The sequence below is a fragment of the Ceratotherium simum genome, chromosome 10 (genome assembly GCF_057802395.1).
Source record: "Ceratotherium simum simum isolate JZ-2026a chromosome 10, ASM5780239v1, whole genome shotgun sequence".
Taxonomy (NCBI): domain Eukaryota; kingdom Metazoa; phylum Chordata; class Mammalia; order Perissodactyla; family Rhinocerotidae; genus Ceratotherium; species Ceratotherium simum.
The window spans coordinates 76,069,468-76,091,383 of record NC_141909.1 but is presented as its reverse complement, the minus strand read 5'-3'; the positions used below and the strand labels follow the sequence as shown (position 1 = coordinate 76,091,383).

The window sequence follows — 21,916 nt, the reverse complement described above, 5'->3', positions numbered from 1 at the left end:
GCTCTCTGGGGTCTCTTTTTTAAGGGCACTAATCCCATTCACAAGGGCTCCACCCTCATGACCTAATCACCTCCCAAACGACCCACGTCGTAATACCATCACATTGGGAGTTTGAATTTCCACATATAGATTTTGGGGGGACACAAACATTCAGTCCATACACTTTCCTTCACCATTTCTCAAGAAAATGTATGTAGGTCCATCTAACTTTCTGTCTCTCTGTCTTTTTTGAACAATTACTTGATATTTAGCATATCTGATTTTATTGCTTTAAAAAATCTCATTTTCGTTATGTTCTTTATTCTTTAATTTGCCTTTCAATTTCTATTTCATTTTAGTTGCCTTAAATGTCTTGCTACCCTTTCTATACACTGATATAGTTAACTCTCAGTTGATTTATGTGAGTGAAAAGAAACACAGACCCAGATAACTCAAAACTAATTTGTTTGACTTTGGATTTAAGATGATTTTGCACCAGATTTGCATTCCCACTTGGGTTTTATTTAAGCTGCTATTATGATCAGTTTACATTCCTTAAGCATGTACCAGCTGGCTAATGGAATAAGTAGGCAGGCCTGAGGGAGCAGAGCTAGGATGGAAAATTGGCTGTAGTTGATACACACATGGATCAGTGAAAATTTTTTTTTTTTAATTTTTATTTATTTGTTTTTCACCCAAAGCCCCAGTAGATAGTTGTATGTCATAGCTGCACGTCCTTCTAGTTGCTGTATGTGGGACACCACCTCAGCATGGCCGGAGAAGCGGTGCGTCGGTGCGCGCCCGGGATCCGAACCCAGGCTGCCAGTAGTAGAGCACGCGCACTTAACCACTAAGCCACAGGGCCGGCCTCGGATCAGTGAAAATTGATTGCAGTTTATCCCTGTGCCCAGAAAACTATCTGCTTGATGACCTAGCTTTCTTGGACTTCTTGTTTGCATTGAACTTTATATTCTAATATAATGTATTTGTTTTTCCAGAAACCTTTAAGATGTTTAAAGGATCTAAGTATAAAATTACTGTACCTAGAACTAAATTTATGTCTGAACAATGTTTTTTTTTTTTTTTAATTTTTAATTTTATTTATTTTTTCCCCCAAAGCCCCAGTAGATAGTTGTATGTCATAGCTGCACACCCTTCTAGTTGCTGTATGTGGGATGCGGCCTCAGCATGGCCGGAGAAGCGGTGCGTCGGGGCGCGCCTGGGATCGGAACCCGGGCCACCAGCAGCGGAGCGTGCGCATTTAGCTGCTAAGCCACGGGCCGGCCCTGTCTGAACAATGTTTTAATTGTTCAAGTTCTCTATGTATGTAGTTCTTCTATATTCTCCTACTGTTTGCTTTTCCTATATTTTAATCGCAGTTTACACTTCTGTTTCATCATCTCATTAAAAACTATCTTCTTTCATGATGTTGATGTTTCATAATCTTTGATAATTTAAGTATTTAGCCTCTGTGATAATATGCATTAGAAACTAGATTTGCTATTTCCTTACCCAAGACAAGAATTCATTAGTGAAAGTTCCAGGAAAAACAATAGAGGCTACAGTAGTGAGGAAAACTACCTTTCTATTTTTTTCCCCTTAATTTTATTTATTTTTTATTTTTTATTTTTTTTTTCCCCTTAATTTTAAAGGTGATGTTATTTCAAGAACAGAATACATGGTTGCTAGAAATCGTTGTTTTCTAGCAGGGAGAATTTGGGGTGAGAGGTAGCAAATGTTCCACATTCTTAGGAGAAAATAGTGAACAGTCTTCCTTCATTCCTTCCGCCTCTCCAGTATCAGCCTGTTGCCCAGTTCTCTTTGAATGAGTGCAGAAGCAGTGGCAGCTCTGTTAGGCCTTTTTTTCCCATTTATTTTATTTTTTGCCTTTTAATGATAAAGAGAAAAGGACTTCTCCAGGACTTGCTGTGCAAATGTCTGTGGAGGAAATAGGAAGTATAATAGAAAGATCAGAGGATATGTTGCCTTAAACACATGAGTCCTTTTGTTTTGTTTGTTTTGTTCCTCCTCCTCCTCTCTGATCATTAGCAGTGTTACCTTGGGCAAGTTAATCAGTGTCCCCAAGTCCCACTTTCCTTGTCTGTAAGCTGGTCGTGATAACTATGTTGTCATGTTCAGATAGGAGAGTACTTTGTAAGCCGTAAAGCTCCATACCAACATTTTTGTTAAACCAGTTACAAATACCTAACTTGTGCACGCCCAACTGTAGGAATGGGGCACTGCCTCCCCAAGCTTGCTGTGGACTGTACCTAAGCCGTCTTTACCCAGGAGAAGACGGCTGACTGAATGCCAGTACCACCCAGTCTGAGCCCCACCTTTTGCCATCTTTCATCACTGGTGAATTCGTTTCACTCGAGGCAATCTTTCTCATACTTATACATTCTTTTCTACTTAGTTGTAGTTGTAAATCAGGAGGTATCCCTAACTGTGGCAGATAAAGTTAATAACAGTGCTGGAGATAGTTTTAAGTGAAATCAAAACTACGGAAGAATCAATGTCATACTTCACAGTTCTTGAAGGGGCCTAGAATATGCCTTCAGGATCTCTGCAAGGTTCTTGACTGGGTATTGTTTGCTGCAGATATACAGCATTTCATGTATATTATGACACAAATTGGCTTTTATAGGCTGGTCCAGAAAGCTAGGCAAATATTTTAACACAGTTTTTATGTGAAAAAGCATTCTAGTTTATTTTTAACTGATACATAGTTTGTTCATAATTGGGGAACTGCCCAAACAAGTTTTTTCCCTGATGATTTATAACTGTTTCTGTTGTCAGGAGAGAGAGCACATGGGTAGATGTAGATCCAAGTATCCACTATCACACTAAGTGATGGGAAGGGGGGCATATTTGGAATATTCTTACCCTTTGATTTTTTTACTTAACATTTATAAAAGTGAAAAAGGATCTCTGTTTTGGAGCTAGATGGGATAAATTTTTCATGAAATACTGTGTGAGACAAAACCCTCAGATCACATCAGCAGGATGTATTATTATTTTAAAGAGGTAGAAGAGGGATATGTGGTAATCCGACGCACTGAGCTCTTCATGATACCACGAGGCTGGTCTGTGAAACATAATCTGATTGAGCGAGTCCAGGGGGTAAGGAGGTGCACAAGTTGGTCAGTATGTGTTTTGGTTCTTCGTTGACCCTGTCAGTGGGCCCTCCCAGGGTGGACAGCAAGTGTCAAGCTGCTGAATTGGCTGAAAAGCCATTTTTTTTAAACAATCTCACTATTAATAGGAGTTTATAAAATAATGTATAAGTTATAGAAAAATAGCCAGATATATCTGTTGAAGATTAAGAGGCTGGTGAGATAGTTAGAAAGCATACCATTAGAAATATGGAGGTGGTTACCAGGAGAAACAGATAAAAAGAGTTGAAATTGTCCTTTTTGGTGGATAGGGAGGGATGATGTAGAAGACTGCTTATTTTATTGTAAGTCTTCAAGTAATATTTGTCCTTTTAAGCTCTGTGCATCCTTTGATAAAATAAAAACCAATGTAAAATAAAATATTCTTATAAATTAACAATGTTAATATCATTTGAGGATCATGTAAATAGTATCTATAGTAGTACTCAAATAGTATAATTAAATGTTTTTATATAGAATCAATATATAATTATCTACTTTCAAAACTTTGTGATTAGGTTTATAGTTCTGTCTTTGTACTATATTTGTTACCAACTTTATGCCTCTCTTTTTCTTAACTTTATTATTTGTATGTCATAAGTAGTATTAAAGTCAGGGATGATTATCTTATTTTACTGCCCATAACACCTTGCATGGTATCTTATACATGGTAAAGTCTCAGAATATGGTTGATAAATTAGTTTTGTTTTTTTTAATCTCTTTCTAAAAATTACACGGATAATACAGATTCACTCTTGAAAAGATAGAAAATGCAGAGAAGCAAACAAATAAATAAAAATCACCCTTACCATTTTGATTACATCCCTCCAAATGTTTTCTTATGCAATATATACATGTAAATAAATTTAAAATAAAATTATCCTGTACATACTGTTTTGTATCCAGCTTTAGATACTAAATATGTCATGAATGTCTTTCTGTGCCAAGTATTCATTTGTCTTTATTTTTAATGCTACTTAATCTTCTGCTATGTGGATATGCCATAATTTATTTAACCAATCCTTTTTTAGTAAACATTTAAGTTTTCTATTCTTTTTCTTTAGTTGTTAATAAGTTGTTTAATGAGTAACCTTGTACATATAGTTTTGCTACTTATTTGAATATTTTCTTAGGATAAAGTGGCTTTTTAGATCAACAGATATGTATTATTTTTAAGGCTCTTTATCATATTGCCAAATTGTCCTCCTGAACTCTTATATCAGCTTCAATCTCCGTTAGTAGAGAAAAGAATATCTATTTCTCTACTCCTTCACTAACTGATGAGCAAAACAGGTTTATCATTGTTGAGTTGATTAGTATTTCTTAGAATAATAGTGCATTTGAACATTGTAATATGGATATAGTTTGTCATTTTGTCTTTAATTTTCTTTGAGTGTTTTTCCTCTTCATATAAAAAGTTTTTCAAAAATTCTTGTGTGCTCAAAAACTATCAACCATTTATTTTATTTTTTTAAAATTTCTCCCCCAATTTTGAAATTTTATTCTTCCAAAGCTGTTCCCTTCCCAAGATCACGTATGTGGAATGAATTGATTTTCAGAATTTAGTGGAATGACTATCTCTCAAATTTCTTCCTTTTTCCCGTCAGGAAAGCAATAGAAGAACTGCTTAAAGAGGCAAAACGTGGGAAAACGAGAGCAGAAACAATGGGACCTATGGGTTGGTAAGTTCTTGAGTAATCTTCCTTAAAACATAAAAAAAAAATAGAAAAATATTCTTAGCACATAGAGTGTAAAGCCATGGATGTAGAGGAAGTCACTCAGAGGCAAGTGGTGGAATAAGAATACTGCTGAGGGCTGAAGGCTGTGGAACTCTAATAGCATGAGGAAGTGGTCAGAGGAGCGTGTATGGAGTATACCTGTCGTGGTTTTATCATCCCTGTGGTTTACAAGTCCCCATGAGATGTGTAGTTACTACTGTGCCACCTGTGTGAGAGTAATATTATCAGTGCTCATTGTTTAAGAATTGCTGTTTTAATTATAGTCCTTAGTAAATTAAAATTTATTTTAAAAAATCTAATTGTAAGTATTTTGACTATGTGACAATTCAGCCATGTAGAGCTAAAGTTTACCTTGGCAGTTTCTATACAAAATAGAGCTTGTTAAAATTTAATAATATAAACAAAGGAAGAACTTAGCCTTAAGAAGCAAGTCTACTCTTTATTTAAATATTACTTTAGCAATAGCATTCGCATTCAATAAATATGCTGATTTTAGATCTTTTATCTACAATTTAAAATTTACTACCTGGGGCCGGCCCAGTGGCATAGTGGTTAAGTTTGCACCCTCCACTTCAGCAGCCCAGGGTTCGCCGGTTCGGATCCCGGGCACAAAACTACACGCTGCTCATCAAGCCATTCTGTGGCAGCATCCCACATACAAAAAATGGAGGAAGACTGGCACAGATGTTAGCTTAGGGCCAATCTTCCTCACTAAAAAAATTAAATAAAATTCACTACAGTGGAGTACTGTGGGCGATTAAAAAGAGTAAAATGTAAAAATGGGATAAAAATAGAAGCTAGACTTCTGAATATACCTCATTCTGTCGATTTGACTCTTAAAACCATGTACATGGTTTACATAAAACATGAGACAAAGTTAAGTAAATAGAGAGAAAAGGTAATCCCTAAAAATCAAACAAAGTAAAACGAGTAGACCTAAATAAGCCTTTTAATGGATGGTTTAGCCACACATAGAGGAACTCTTTCAACTGATCTGAAATTTGACTGTATTTCCAAAAGACAACAAAGAACTACAAAGAAATCTTAAATTGTTTCCAGTCATCGTATTGTTAGTAATAGTATTGATATTGTTATTCTGAAAATATTATATAGTAGTATAAAGCAAATAAGTAAATATTTATTTGTTATAGATACCAAGATTTTCAGTCCAAAAGACATACAATTATAGAAATCAAAGAAATAAGAACCTATAATCCTAAATTTGAATTGGAAATATCAATATGAAATCGTGCTACATTTTCTCTTTAAGAGAGAGAGGAAGAGAGAAAGGCTTTTTCTAGTTGTGTTCGTGGAAAAATCCTAGAAATGATGACCACCCACTCAGTAGCAGTGAGTACCCCTGACACCCAGATTTTGTTATATAAATACCATTTGTCACTGAAAGAAGACAGAGATTCTTAGAGAAATAATTGATTGCAGATCCTAGGCAGTACCTGGAGTTAGCCAAACTGTCAATTAGAAGTCACAGTCTCCAGGACTGCCCTTACTTCTTACACCAACTGCCAGTCTAAGGAGTTCCGAAAACTACACTTAGCTTCAGTAATTTGCTAGAAGAACTCATACAATCCACAGAAAGCTATTATACTTATGGTTACAGTTTATTACAGGGAAAGGATACAGATTAAAATCAGCCAAAATAAGAGATGCAAAGGGCATAATCTGGGAGGGTTCCAAACTCAAAGCTTTGGTTGTCTTCTCCCTGTGGAGTCAGGACACATTACCCTCCCAGCATCAATGTCTGACGATACACATGGCATATTGCCAACCAGGGAAGCTCACTTGAGCCTAGCTGTTCAAAGTTTTTATTGGAGTTCCATTACTTAGGCATGATTGATTGATTAGTTGCTCATGTGATTGATCTCAGTCTCCAGGTTGACCAATACCACATGATCCAAAGCTCCCACCCTAAATCACATGGTTGGTCTTGCTGCATGGCCAGCCCTCCCTCTAAGACTATCAGATGTGGCCAGCCCCACCCTAAGACCCACCCTAAACAAAGACATTTCTATCAGGTATGACGTTGCCTCCCAGAATTGAGATTATCTCCCAGAAGCCGAGGCCAAAGGCCAGACCTCTCTGAGGGCAAGGCCAAACTACATAGGCAGGAAATGTATAAGAGGAGCCAGAAAATCTTGTCATATCAGAAAGGGAAGAAGCTCTCAAGACTATTGTCATCATATCAGAAAGACTCAGGAACCAACGTGAAAGGCCTCCCACTAGTCAAAGATGGGATCATTTGATCATCAAAAAGAATAAAACTATAATGATTGAGATATCTAAAATATGTTAAAATCTATAAAGTCATAATGATCATCACGACAAGAAACTTAGTGGTCCCTTTTAGATGACGCTAGGGAACCAAACCATTATTCATAAAACTGGTAAATAATGAAGAATCATCAAGCATTTATCCTGTTCCCTGTACAAATTATACCTCAAGGTTACAAAATAATTGATGAAAGAAAACTTCCTTATAGAATTGCAACTATTAAATGTAGAAAGAATATAGAGTTAAGATCATCATTTGAATTCTTGACAACTCAATAATAAGGCAAACAATATAATTTAAAAATGGACCAGGCCAGCCCCCGTGGCTTAGCGGTTATGTGCGCGCGCTCCGCCACTGGCGGCCCAGGTTCGGATCCCGGTCACACACTGACGCACCACTTCTCCGGCCGTGCTGAGGCCGCGTCCCACATACAGCAACTAGAAGGTTGTGCAGCTATGACATACAACTATCTACTGGGGCTTTGGGCGGGGGGGGAAAGGAGGAGGATTGGCAATAGATGTTAGCTCATGGCCAGTCTTTCTCAGCAAAAAGAGGAGGATTAGCATAGATGTTAGCTCAGGGGTGATCTTCCTCACACCAAAAAAAAAAAATTAAAAATGGACCAAACATTTGAATAAATACTTCACCAAAAATGATATAGGATTGGCCAGTAAGCATATGCAAAGATGCTGAAATCATTAGTTATTAGGAAAATGCAAATTACAACTATAGTTAGTTACTACTACGCATTCACTAGGATGGCTAAAATAAAAGATTGACAGTACCAAATAAGGATGAGGTTGTAGAACAACTACAGTGCTCATGCATTGTTGGTGGAAATGTAAAATCATACAGCCACTTTGAAAAACAGTTGACAGTTTCTTATAAATATACACTCACCATGCAGAATTCTTCTTCTAACCAATTACCAGAGAACTGAAAACTTAAGCCCCCACAAAAAACTGTACAGTAACATTCATAGCAGGTTTATTCATGATAGCTCAAAACTGGAAACAACCTAAATGTCCATCAACTGACGACTGGATAAACAAATTGTGGTTCCATCCATACATTCGATACTACTCAATAATAAAAGGGAACAAAACTACTGATACACACTGCATGGATGAATCTGAAAAGCATTATGCTAAGTGAAAGAAGCCACACACAAAACATTACACGGTGTAAGATTCCATTTATGTGACATTCTAGAAAAGCCAAAACTATAGGAACAGAAAGCAGATAATTTGTTGCCAAGAGGTGGGGGTGGAATGAAGAAATTTACTGCAAAACTTTTTTGGGTGATGGAAACATTCTGTATCTTGATTTTTGTGGTAATTCCATGACTTCATACATTTGTCAAAACTCAACACTATTTACTTAACAGGATAAATTTTATTCTGTATAAATTATACCTCAGTAAACCTGATCTAAAAAAAAAAAAGAATGTCATCATTTTACAATCCCTAATGATAGGTTGGATCTGGGTAAAGATCATCAATGGTAGCTAAATCTATCAGATGAAAAGAAGTTGATGGGGAACTTGCTGATGATGGGTCAGGCTGACAACGCCTGAATTCATTGATCAATCTTTACAACACAAAAAGATACAATAGGAGGAACACCACTTAGAAAGCATCCTTGTCAAAAAATCAGCCCGAATCTGATCAAGTTTCCAGTTAGAACTGCTAGCTTGCAGGAAATACAGAGGGCAGTGGAATATGTTAAATGACACTCTAAGGATAAAATCACAAAAATCTAAAATGTGGGGAATTCTACAGGGCAAACAACCTAGTTTTTTTAACAAACGAATTGCAAGGAGAAAAGAGGGGGAGTACCCTATGAATTAATAGATTTGAGACATGTCAAATAAAATGTGTACCATGTTAGGATCCTTATCCAAACTAACTAACAATTGGGGGTATTTGGTGATATTAAGGAATTAATGTTGATTTTTTTTTTAGATGTGATAATGGTATTGCTGTTATTTTACTTTTAAAAGCTATTATCTTTTGGAAATTCATTCTGATATATTTATGGATGAAATGATATAGTAAAATGAAATAATCCGGTGTGAGTCAATCTGTATGTAACATATATAATCGTCTTAGATTCAATAAAATACCTACCTCCTGGAAGGGGGGTTGTAAAAATTTGGTGAGATAATATTTATGAAAACCCTCAGCATGGCTCCTGGCACGGAGCAGTCAGCTAGTAAACGTTAGTTAAATCTGCTCTTATCTTCTTTCCAGCCCTCCTCTGTCCTTTACAGAAATAAGCTGCCTTTACTAATGGGAATCAGATTAGTACAAACTCTGTTAGGAGCAGGCTGCTTTGTTTTTGGTGTAAGACAGGACCTTGATCAGGTTGACAATAGTCATTGGTCCAATCTAATACTGTATGTGAAAGAATCAGCATAGAGCTAAAGCATGAATTCAAATGACTTGACAAATGAATAAGAAAATATCAGTCAAGGTTCTTGTGATGTGAGGAGTGTTCAAGGGGATCAGTTGTTTCTAGGCAGCTCTCCAGATGGAAGTCATTTGTCCTGACCACCTTAGTGCCACTTATTGGCTTAGTAGAACTTTCTGACAGTAAAAGAACTAGTTTATCTATGTCAGCTCTGTTTCCCCCCAGGAGAGTTACCATTTGCACAAGCCCTTTTGAGATTTGTGGGAGTACTGATGTACTCTTTGATATCCTACTGGTTAGGTTGGCAGTTCCACAAAGTTATCGAGAACCCAGGTTTCTTCCACTTTTCCATATCTCCCAACCAGAGGGTATGATTCTTTTCCACGTGGTCTAATATAGTAGCAGCCATTAAATCCATATTTCACTTAGCAGAAAGGAAGAAGATAAAGAGCCAGGCACGTCCCCTCCCTTTAAGGACACTTCCCAGAAGTTGTGTACATCGTTGTTACCTGAAATCCACTGACCAGAATTTAGTTTGATGTCTACACCTAGCTACAAGGTCAGGAATTTAGTCTATTTTTTCCCCAGACAGTCATGTGCCAGATAAATATCTGGGGTTCTTTTACTATAGAAGAAAGGAAGAACGGATATTGGGGGACAGCTAGCAGCCTCTTCCCATGAAGGAGGGAAAAACATGTTGAAAAGGGAACAAAAGATGGCAGGCAAAGTAAGACTTTCCAGATTTATAAGAGGTGGATCCTGGGAGAACAGGGTGTGTTCCCATTAGTCTACAGGACAAGAAATCCTGCTGACATGGTTATTTTTTCCAATTGTTTTATAACAACGATCCTCAAACTTTTTGGTTTTAGGATTCTTTACATTCTTTTAAAAATTATTTAGGACACCAAAGAATTTTTTTATATGGGTTATATCTATCAATATTTACTGTATTAGAAATTAAAATTGAGCAATTTTTACAGTATGTATTTATTAATTCATTTTAAAATAACAATAATAAACAAAAAACCAAAAATAATAAAATGTTAAGATAAATAATTTTTGTGTGTGTGTGTGGAGGAAGATTAGCCTTGAGCTAAAATCTGCTGCCAGTCTTCCTCATTTTTTTTTTTCTTGAGGAAGGTTAGCCCTGAGCTAACATCCATGCCAGTCTTCCTCCACTTTATATGTGGGTCACTGCCACAGCGTGACTGACAAGTGGTGTACCTCCACGCCTGGGATCCAAACCCGTGAACCGGGGCCACCAAAGTGGAATGTGCCGAACTTAACCACTACTCCATGGGACCGGCCCCCAAGATAAATAATTTTTTTAATAAAAATAACTATATTTGCAAAAAAATATGTTGAATAGAGTGGCATTGTTTAATATTTTTGGAAACCTCTTTAACATCTGACTTAAAAGACACCTAGAATTTCATATCTGCTTCTGCAGTCAGTCTGTTGTAATATGTTATTTTGGTTGAAGTATATGAAGAAAATCGGACTTCACACAAATATGTATTTGGAAAAGATAGAAGTATTTCAGTAGCTTTTTCATAGAATTGTGGTATTCTCTGCAAGTAACTTCAAAACTTTGCAAGTAACCTCAACAAGTAGTATTTTCATAACATTCTTTTTAATAATGTGCATTTTTCACATTCTATTACAATAAAATCCCTTGGTCTACCTTGCACTTTGACTGGATTTTCGACTCATGCATTATTTTGTAACATCATGCATTGGTCAGCTGGAAAATATTGGTTCACTGAGTTATGAAGATCTTCCACATGTTGACTCATTTCATTATATAATATTATAAAAACACGTTTGTAAATATCACCACTAATCTCATCAGAAAAGTCTTTTAATTGTTGGGAACCTGTCAAGTACCCAGTTTTCCAAAAATCTAATTATCTTTCAGTGGAAAACTCCAGTTTTATCACTGGCAGTAAATACTACTGTGAGTTATTTTCCTTGAAGTGACAGGCTCACTCACATCTGAATAACCAGCTAGTTCACCTTGTAACTCAGTCGCACAAGTACTTTTCCTTGAGGAAGGTTTTGGTCTCGCACACCCAACAGGTATGGGTTATGAAAGGAGGTCTGGTCCAAGGGCAACCATGACTTGCTTCTGCTCCCTTGTGCTGGGACAAAGAACATCTTCCCCGTCGTGCTCATCCTGGGAGAACACCTGGTTTTCAATCTGTTTAAATAAATGCATGTGTGTGTGTGTAAATAAAAACTTTTAACCACTAACCCAGTTGTTCCCAAACTTAATAGCACATTTGAATCATCTGGGGAGCTTCCAGATGTCTGTGTCCCACCATCAAAGATTATTGATTTGGGGTATGACCTGAGCTTTGGAGTTTTAAAAAGATACCCAGGTGATTCTAAAGTGCATACAAATTTGAACACCACTATGCTAATCCCTATTTATTAAAAAGCATGATACCAACGTGCTCTGCAGAATTCAGAGTGTTCTCACACGTCTTCCAGGGGCAGACAGCTCCACTGCACTCAGGCAGCCAGGTGTCCAGCACGGGAGTCCCAAGACCCATCCCTGTCAAGTGGACCTCCTTGGACAGATCTAAAAGGAGTACACAATCTAGTGCTTACTAGTGGGCCATGGTCTGTTTTTCTAAGTATCTAGAAAATCTTTATATTTGCTTTAAAATTTAAAATAGAACCAGAGTGAGGGATATTGTTTTTTCCTCTTAGATATTTCATAAAAAGATCTTAGTGAAGTAGTTCAGCTGTTGCCAGAAAGAGATTGCTGAACTAAAGAAAATACAAGTGGGATGCCATTTTTTATTTTATAAAGAAAGAGACCATTTGGTGCTATATACTTCCTTGGATGTGTTTTAGCGAAAGAATCTGTTTAGAAGCTATTCTTGACAGAGACCTCAGAGAAGCTGAAATATTGGCCCATATGACAATATAAAGGAATTTATAAGGACAAATTTCAGAAATTTGCCCAGTTTCGTTGTCTACAAAGCTGTTTTTATTCTGGTCGCATTCACTTCAGCTTATCTATAGCCGAATATAATTTTTGAGTCTAGTGCCTGTGGGGGAACCTCAGCTTTATACTTGGAAAGGTGTGTATTTTGGTAAAAAAAGTCTCAAAGACTGAATTTGACAGAAAATGATTCTTTGTTTTATTAACCCAGTTGTTTTAATGGGAATGACATTTTTGGGTGCTTTTCTGTTTTGGCTTGGGGTCAATCTGGTGGTAAGGGGGAAGGAACATCACCTACATTGTTCTTCCATTTTATATAATTAGCTTTTGATTATTGGAAAGCAAATAATTTCTTCAGCCTTTATCCAAGCATGTGTTTTTTAATTTATTTGAATATTTACTGAACACCAGTAGGTATATTAAGAGGCCAGGCACAGGTAGCAGTAAAGATGACTCGCTCTCCTTGCCTTAAAGTTGTTAATCCACTGGTGGATACGTACAAGTGAGCAGGTGAGCAAAATGCAGCGTGCTAGAACCAGTGGGGAGGGAAGGAAGGGCTCTCATTTCTGAGTGACTCAAGGATGAGGCTCTTGGCAGTATTTCAGGGCCACAGAGATCCAAAGCCTTTATAGTTTAAGAACATGGGGCCCAAAGAGGTTTCCTAAGGCCCCAGCTAGCTAATTGCTGATGGGACTAGAACTTTGCTTTCTTGTCTCTAGCTTAATACTCATTGTATTGTAGACTACCTCTCTTCTGTGGATTATTGTCTGTTAGCACACAGAAACGGCAGTGCTTCCTGCCCCTGCTTCCCACATTCCTTTCATATTCAGTTATGAAAGTGAATCAGAGAGCCCTGAATGTGGTACCATTAGATCATATAACTATATGAATGATTTGTGCTGTTAAGGGAGCAGGAGGCCAAGGGTTATAGCCTTGTCATCTATCCTAGTACACCACTATTCACATATTGAATTGAATATCTATTGGTTGAGTATCTATTCACATACCTGCTTCTGAACTTCATCTTCCCATACCTTCTGTTCCTCTTTGTAGTCTCCTAAAGAGCAGAAATACACAGACAGATAGCTTGGTATTTATCTTTGCTGAATGACCTAGCATAATGCCTTACATATGAAAGATTCTCAGATTTTTAAAAATAAATAAATATTATAAATATATATGTACATATATGTCAACTATTTTTCATTGCTTTTAGGTATTAGTGTTGGAAACAGAGTGCATTGAAAACCTACAGTGGGCCTCAGGACTGTTGTATGCAGAGTAATTAACAGTTTGGTAATGGGGAATATAACCCCATAAAAGAATTTCTCAAGTGGCCACACTCTGGGGCTTTTGATTGCCAGATTATAAACTATAGCACCGTAGGTGGTTATAGTAGTTGTGGCACCCTTATACAACAAAATGAGTTGTAATCAGCTGCAGCACCAAGATTAAAAATATTACCCTTGTTTCATGGAGTGTTGGGAGTGTAGTTATGCTTCTTTCTACGGGTGTTATTTTAGACTTACATTCATGATAGTGCAAAGATATGTACAGAATGGAAGATGAATGCTGTTTGCTGGTGTGGGACTGGGCTTGGCTGTAGAATAAAGAAATGAATTGGAATGTATTGCATGGAACCTTGCTTTCATGATCCCAAGGCCTCTATTTCCCTAACCATAAAAATAAGAGCCATAATTTCCCACAGCCTATTGTGCTTCACAAATATCAAAGTCAAGTGTGTTCGGGAAGTTCTTTGCCCTTGTCCTTGTCTGTGTCAGTGACTCTCCTGGGCTTGTGAGTGGCCAGCTGTTCTTAGCCAACTTGACACTACATACGGATCTGCTTCTTGGTGCCTGTCCCGGACGAAGAAGCCTCGACTGACAGGCTTTTCCCCTGCGATCTTTCCCTAACTGCTCTGGTAATTGGCCATCTGGATATACTGCAGTGTGTCTGTCTGTCTTCTGTTCCTCTGCCCCATCTGGGATGGTGCTGGAAGGGTGGACGCTGGTGTCAGGCTCCATGTCCTACTAGCTTGGGATATTAGATAAGTTGCTTTTCTCCTTTTGTCCATCTGTAAAATGGGTGATGGTTGGAGAAATGAAATGAGGTAACATTGCTAATATAATGGCAAATGGTGATTGCTTCATAAATGTTAATCAACATCACTGTTATTATTCTTATTGGCTAGTGATCATGTGTCACTATTTAATGGGTCATATTCACAAAACTATTTTAGAGATCAAAAGTGGCAGGTCTACATCTGTAGGATGCTAGATATTACTACCTCCATCCTTCAGCACTAGAGAGACAAAAGTATTAAAATAAGCAAAGAAAAAAACCCTTACATTCATCTTCCCTTTCTGTTTTCTAGGTTTATTTTCAAGTTTACTGTTTTTCCTAAGTCAAGTATGATAACTACAGGGAGAAAGTGCTTTATTTTTGCAAATTATGTTATACAGTGTGCCTACTCAAAAAAAAAGATGAAAAGCTTATAATCCTAGCCTCGATCTGTCTTAGCCTCTCTAGTGGCAGAGTCTCTAGAAATCTGCCTGTCCTGTAGCACGCAGAAACCTTCATCACAGCTTCCGGGCTGAAAGCTTGGAAAGTGAGAGGAATCACTTCACTTTTAAGGTGTAACATAGAAAGAATGCTGGATCTTGAGTCTGATGGTGCTGTTGTGGCTACTTTCTAAAGCAGTTTTAACCAGTCTCATTACATTTAGAGTTTTATATCCATTTATGTTGTTAGCACCTTAAATCTGTTAGCACCTCTTCCCACATGAGCTAGTATAACTTTCTAAAACCAAAAATAAATATAACTAGCCAGGGTGAGAAAGTCGACATTGTGTGGGTTAGAGTATAGACAGGAAAGTGGTGCCCTGTGCTGTGGCCTCCTTGGTCCCCCACCCCAGCACATCTTTGGGCACAGCCAGTGCCATAGACAGTGCAGACAAATCGAGCAGTCATGGTCTGTGCCCTTACTGCAGGGCTCTGCGTTTTACCTCAATGCTGATAGGAAAAAGGCTTTAGAATGGTTAAGTATCTAATCCTAGCTTATCATGTCATCTCAAATACAGAAAAAAATGACACTAAGAAAGAGCTGAGAAACAAGAAGACAGAGATCAATGAAATGAAGTAATTTCCTAATGTGATCAGTGAGAAGAGAATAATTTTCTAAGGGATTAACATACAGAACATGAGCAGAGAATCTTAAAACTGAGAGGGACCTTAGAGATGACCTCCTTACTTCAACCTTTAGTTTTATATTGAGGACCATCTATGAACAGAGTTTACAGAACATTAGGAAATGCAAACAATAAGCTCAGAGGTAACACCTAGTAGCCCATTGACCCTGATATCAATGGAGAATTGAGATATCCTGGAAAGTGAAACTTTCAGATACAGAAGTCTAACCATTTTAAGTACCAAAACTTCTTAATTTTAATCATTTTTATAAAAATTTCTATAAAATGTCTCTAACTTTTTCTTGATGGCTCAGGTTTTTCTCTTTTTTTAATATATTTTTTTTCATTGAGAAACATAATATATTCTACTCTATTCCTGATTAGCTTCTTATCCCAGGTGATTTGAGACTTTGGGGTGTTATCTTGAGTTGCTGTCGTGGAAAAATCCCTGGTATGTTAACTTCTTTGAGTGCTATATATATTCTTTTTCATGAAGAGAGAGTGAATAATAACAATATTGATCCACAAGCCCTTGTTTAAAACCCTTGGATCCAGATTAGTTTCTAAATTTAGATATTTTCACATTCTAGAAAGGTGCATATATGGTGTGCACTACCAATACCACAGTAGTACTTGTTCAGCACATTGTCATTTCTTCAGAAAAACCTATGAATGCTTATCCTAAGTGGGATACAGACTAGGATAATTAGCCCAATGTCAGCTTAGGTTGGATTCTGCTGCCAAATGAGTTCATAAAAAGAACTTGATTTTCAAAGGTTTTTAAATTTTGGAATTGTGGATAAAAAATGATAAACCCATAGGTAACATTTATTGAAGATTTACTATATGCTAGGCACTGTGCTAAGTGCTTAATGCATTATCTCATTAAATCCTCACAGTAGCCTTATAAGGTAAATACTTCTATTACTCCCATTTACAAATGGGGAAACCTGATGCACAGAGGAGTCAAGTAACTTGCCCATGTCACACAGTTAATTAAGAAGTAGAGATGGGATATGTGCCAAAGCTAACATTTACTAAGTACTTGTTATATATTAGGTATTCTAAGCACTTCACATGTTCTCAGTTGATCTGCATGCAGCCCTTTAAGATAGTCACTATTATCATCCCCATTAACAGGTAAGAGGCAACAGGGAAATTATATAACATGCCTAATGTTCAGTCTGATAGATGGTATGATTTCAGAGCACGTGTGCTCAGCCAGCGTACCATGTTGTATGAGTTCGTAGCCATAAAACAACTGGCTGTGAGATTCAGCAAAATTAATTACCACATTATAGGCCAGAGCAGCTCTTTTCCAATGATTTCCTCAAACGTCAGCATTGATGTTACTCTCCTTAGACTTTGATACATTCAGTGCTGATTTTATAATTTCTTTATACAGAATCATTTACTACGTGTACTTTCACATCTGCTTGCAACTACCCCCCATCTCACTGCCCTGCCTTATTTATTTATTAATAGAGTATGAATGAGCACTTGCCATCATTTCTAAAATGTTTCCTGGCATGTTTAGGAAAAGTCACTTTCAAAGCCCCGCCACGTCCCACCTCAAGTAAACCAAGTTCTCTCCAAGCCATCCTTGACTTTTCACCTTGAATAGAATCCTAGGCACAACAAACATTAAAAATTGCCTCTTTGATGTTAAAGAGAGATGTAAAGGCCAGTTTTCTTGTGGACTTTATTATAGAAAACCATCTCATTCTCTGAATAGCTCTTTTGGTCACTATGTTGAGTCAGTGGGTTACACTAGGTGCTAGAAGCTGGGAAGCGTCTCCTCTGACACAGCCCTCACCCTCTCAGTGTGAACTCTGCAGTTCTCTAGCAGAAGACGACCTTTGTTGTCTTGGGTAAGCTTGTATGGAAGATAGCAAAATGCAATGGAATTCACTGGGAGTTACCAAAGGTTTTGTTTTAAGATCCTGGATTATTTTCCCATCTGGCAATAATCACCTTCCTCATTTTTTTAATGCAGAGAAGTACTGACCAGTTTCACCAGCACTGAGATGACCCACTCCGTTGAAAATACCCCTGAATTCTTCTGTATCTGGCTGTTTTTCACCAACTGTTCCTAGCCTTCCATATCCAAGAGATATATGTGGTCCATTTACTCATAAAAATGATTTTCCTCCTACAGTAAGCACTGGGCCAAGTTGGCAAAGAAGAGCACTCTCAGCTTTTTCCATTCCGCATTAGAGGGTCATTTTTTCCTGCAGGCTAGCAGTGTTGTGCTGTTTTGTGACACACTGGTGTCTAGTACTCTTCTGAATGTTTGCTGAGTTTGCAACTGCAGTGGTTCAAGTTTCTTCACCAGATCAGTGCCTGAATTCAGTGACACCCTATAAAGGCACTGGAATAAGAGCCGGCCTGCCCTCTCGTCACATGCCTTCCTCATTGCACAGAGCGTCCTAATGCTCGTGTACCTCCAGGAGGAATAAATGGCTTTGCCTTGGGACTACTGAGGTAACATGATGCTGGTATACTTTTTCTAGAAGCTTAGTGAAGCCCTATAGGGCTCCAGGGAGCTAAATAGTCTTGCATCCCCCAGTACTTGTAGAACTGTTTTTCCTTAGCTCTTTTTTATTGCTTTCTTCTTTGTTCCTCATCTCATTCACTGTGGCTTCTAAACTACAGTGCTAAAAAAGCAAACAAAAAACTCCAGTGCCATCACCACCTCTAACTGTTCCCACTGCTTCTCCTGCACCCCATTGTCCTTTTCTCTCTACATTTCTTTTCTTCCTGTTCTAGTTCATTCCCCGGTCACTTTTCCTGGCCAAGCATTAATCACGCACAGCACATTGGGTGTCTACACCACCTTTGATTCTTCTCAGATATTCTCTCTGTCCATGCGGGCTCAAGAGCTGATTATTTGCAGCAAGAGACATTTTCTTTCATTTTTTCTCCTCTTACTTCCAGATTCAATGCCATTCTGGTTGCCTGAGGTGATCTGACCTCCATGTAAGTGACACTAGGCTGATGACTGCTTATATTTCAGTTCTACAGTACTAGACTACAAAACCACCACAGTGGAGTGCTGGTGGGTTCATTTTGAAGTATTCTGTGGGATTCTCTTTGAAGCAAAATTGGATATAAAGATGGAGATTATAGAATCCTACATTCATTTTTGATTAATACCAGCCACTCTCAATAACATGATTTTGGGAATCAGTAAAATAGCCCATCATATGGCAGATGGCTCAAGGCTGAGAAACATGTAGGTTTTCACTTGTGTGGGGTTTTCTTTTCCAAAATGAAAGATTTACTACATCTGAAAAATAAAACAAATACTGTAATATAACTCAGCATGTTAATTAACAATTTAATTAGTTAGATCCTCCCTCCTGGATGAACTTGAATCATAAAACTACTTAAATATACACTGCACAGACATTCACCCAGAGGGTGGATGTGTGTGTGTCACCCGACAGAGCACAGACTAGAGTCCTGAAACAGAAAGTATAAGGGTTTTTTTAAAGTTAAAAGGTGATTATTGCATTTCTATGGATTTTTTTAGACAGTTTTTATTTCTGGAGTAGATCATTTAGCTCCAGTATTCAAGATACAGCAGGATGTACTTTTTTTGTTCCTCAGAGAGGGACTTAAATTTTTACTCTTTAGTAATTAAAAGCAAGCCACAATAAAGTGAACTCAAAATGCACAATATAGTCAAATCAGGCATTTTGTTTAAGGAGAAATTGTTAAATGATTCTGTTAATTTGCGTTGTGGTCAATACCTGTACAGATATTACAGTAAGAAAGTCCTGATAAAGAGGAAAGGATTCAGTATTCAGATAAGGTCCTGCCAGCCGTCTCAGGAGTTCTCAGTCTTGATTCTTCCCCCTTGTACTCCGAGTTTACACTAGGTGGCATGCAAGGAAAGCTGAACAGATGCAGAAACTTGATCCTATGGAAACAGAATTCTTTGGCACTAGCCAACGATCAGTGATCAGTGGGCTCAGCTTTGGAGTCAGTATTTGATTTGTGATTGTTTTCTCTCCTCCCCCAGGATGAAGTGTCCTCTTGCTGGTACAAATAAAAGATTTCTAATTAACACAATTAAGAACACACTGCCCTCCCATAAAGAGCAAGACCATGAACAAAAAGAGGGCAGTGAGGAACCTGCGAAAAGCCAGAACCAGAAGGAAGAAAACCGGAAGAAGCACAGAAGCCACCCTTACAAACACAGCTTCCCAGCTCGAGGCACGGCCAGTCGTTCTCCGCCGAGGAAGCGGAGCCGCCAGGAGAAGTACGAGAAGCGGTCAAACAAGCGATGAGGCAGGACAGAGACTAAGCACGACTGTCCTGCGCAACGAGCTGTTACATCTGGGGCTGGGGGGTGTGCGGAGAAGGTTATTGAGGACAACCTGGAGCTGGCAGAGCAAAACCTAAGAGTGATTTTTACAGTAGGTCTTTTGTTGTGATAAGCAGAAATGACCTAGAGACTCTTCAAGGAAATGAGTACAAAGGGACTTGCTCTGAAGATGTCTTGGCAAGTTTAAGCTACTTTGGCAGTATAGTATACATATGTATTGTTTGTATTCTATTTTGTTTGGAAGTTGGTTTCAAAATAAATCTAGAACTTAAAAGTTTTCAGAGATTGTTAAAACTAGTTCCGTTGTTTTTGATGTGCTGCAATTGTGGTCATTTCTCAAAAAATAAAATATTTGTAAATCCCATACTTTATATTTTTGAGTGACAAAGTTAAAATTTGGAAATCATCTGGTCAGTAGCCATATTTATGAAAAGTTGCAGCCCTCCAAGGGCTAGAAATTTACCTGGAAACTCTGATAGCTCTGCATTTGTCTTCTTTTAGGTGGACAATGTAGGAAATTCTCAAAATGGCTTTGAATTTAGTGCTCCGTATCAATAACTAGAGGTTAAAAAATTGGCTCTGTTGTTTCCTTGTGCATTCTCAAACTCATTCCTGAGATAGAACAATTTTTCTATATTTAATTTTTTTGAATATGTAAGTTTTAAGTGGTACTTTAAAAAGAACCCTCAAAAGTTAAAATTAACAATTATTTCAATGCTATGTCTTATTTAGTTAAAGACCTATGATACCACTCTTAGTATAGTTGTTTCAGAAATCTTAACTTTAAATATAAAAATGTGTTTACAAGCCTTTTTTTGTTTTTTCAATATCGGTGTGAATCTGTTTTAACATACAGTCACAAACCTTTCAAACCTGTATTCTTTTCATGCTCAGGAGAATGTCACCAAGCACCCCCTTCCCCAGTCCACAAAAGGAAGAAGAAAAATCTGTCTCTCTGCCCCCCGGCCCCCAACACGCCCCCAACCCCCACAGTTTTCCGAAGTGTCTGAGCTTATGCCTGGCTGCTCCCAGATAATCGCTCTGCTGCAGTCTGCTCCCTGCTTCCTGGCAGCCAAGAAAAGCCCTTTCTAAAAGCTAGAAAGGAGCATATCCAAAAAGTTAGCTTTTGGGGTGTTTATAGAGAAACCAGAGTAGACTGTATATCGCTCCCCCTCACCAAGCTGCTCTGCCACACCCTCAGTCTGCTCTCAGCTAAAGGCTCAGGAGTAACAAACCCGAGGCCTTCTCACTTGATCCAGCCCTTCTCCCACCCAAGACCCCAGGGCCTCATCCTATCACTAGGTAACAACATGCGTTCCTTTCAAACACAAAAGGAATACTTTGGTTCATATGACTTTATACAAATCTAGTTATGCATTAGCCTGTTTTATTTGTGCTACATTTGAAATGTTTGGTATTCAAATATTTGTTAGAAATAGCATAGAGTTGTGGAGGTTTTTTAAAATTCTTGTTATAATTAAGTAAAATAAAGTTGAGTTAAACCATTTGTCTATGTGCTCCATATTTAGAGCAAACTGGCAAGTTCACTGTTCTTTAAAAGGGGATGATTAGGGGCCAGCCCGGTGGCGCAGCGGTTACAGGTGCGGCATCCGCTGCAGCAGCCCGGGGTTTGCAGGTTCGGATCCCGGGTGCACACCGACGCACCACTTGTCAAGCCATGCTGTGGCGGCGTCCCATATAAGGTAGAGGAAAATGGGCACAGATGCTAGCACAGGGCCAATCTTCCTCAGCAAAAAGAGGAGGATTGCCATTGGATGTTAGCTCAGGGCTGATCTTCCTCACAGAAAAAAAAAAAAAGGATGATTATAATGAGCTTATTGTTAGACTCAAAAGTAAAGGAAGCTCTC

At 38.0% G+C, this 21,916-nt stretch overlaps 1 protein-coding gene across 3 annotated transcripts in view; it reads left to right on the top strand.

Annotated features, from left to right (window-relative positions):
• LOC147916185 (protein POLR1D) overlaps positions 1-21,555 on the top strand; it is a 36,066-nt gene extending 14,511 nt beyond the window's left edge. For 2 of the 3 annotated variants that reach the window (XM_087436258.1, XM_087436257.1), the window contains exons 2-3: positions 4,742-4,816; positions 19,743-21,555. In XM_087436258.1, the coding sequence (XP_087292384.1) occupies positions 4,800-4,816; positions 19,743-20,010 (285 nt within the window). In that variant the 5' untranslated portion in view covers positions 4,742-4,799 and the 3' untranslated portion in view covers positions 20,011-21,555. Of the gene's footprint in view, positions 1-4,741; positions 4,817-16,099; positions 16,167-19,742 lie in introns of all 3 variants that reach the window. The other variant, XM_087436259.1, reaches the window with a different exon arrangement.
• The last annotated feature ends 361 nt before the right edge of the window (positions 21,556-21,916 follow it).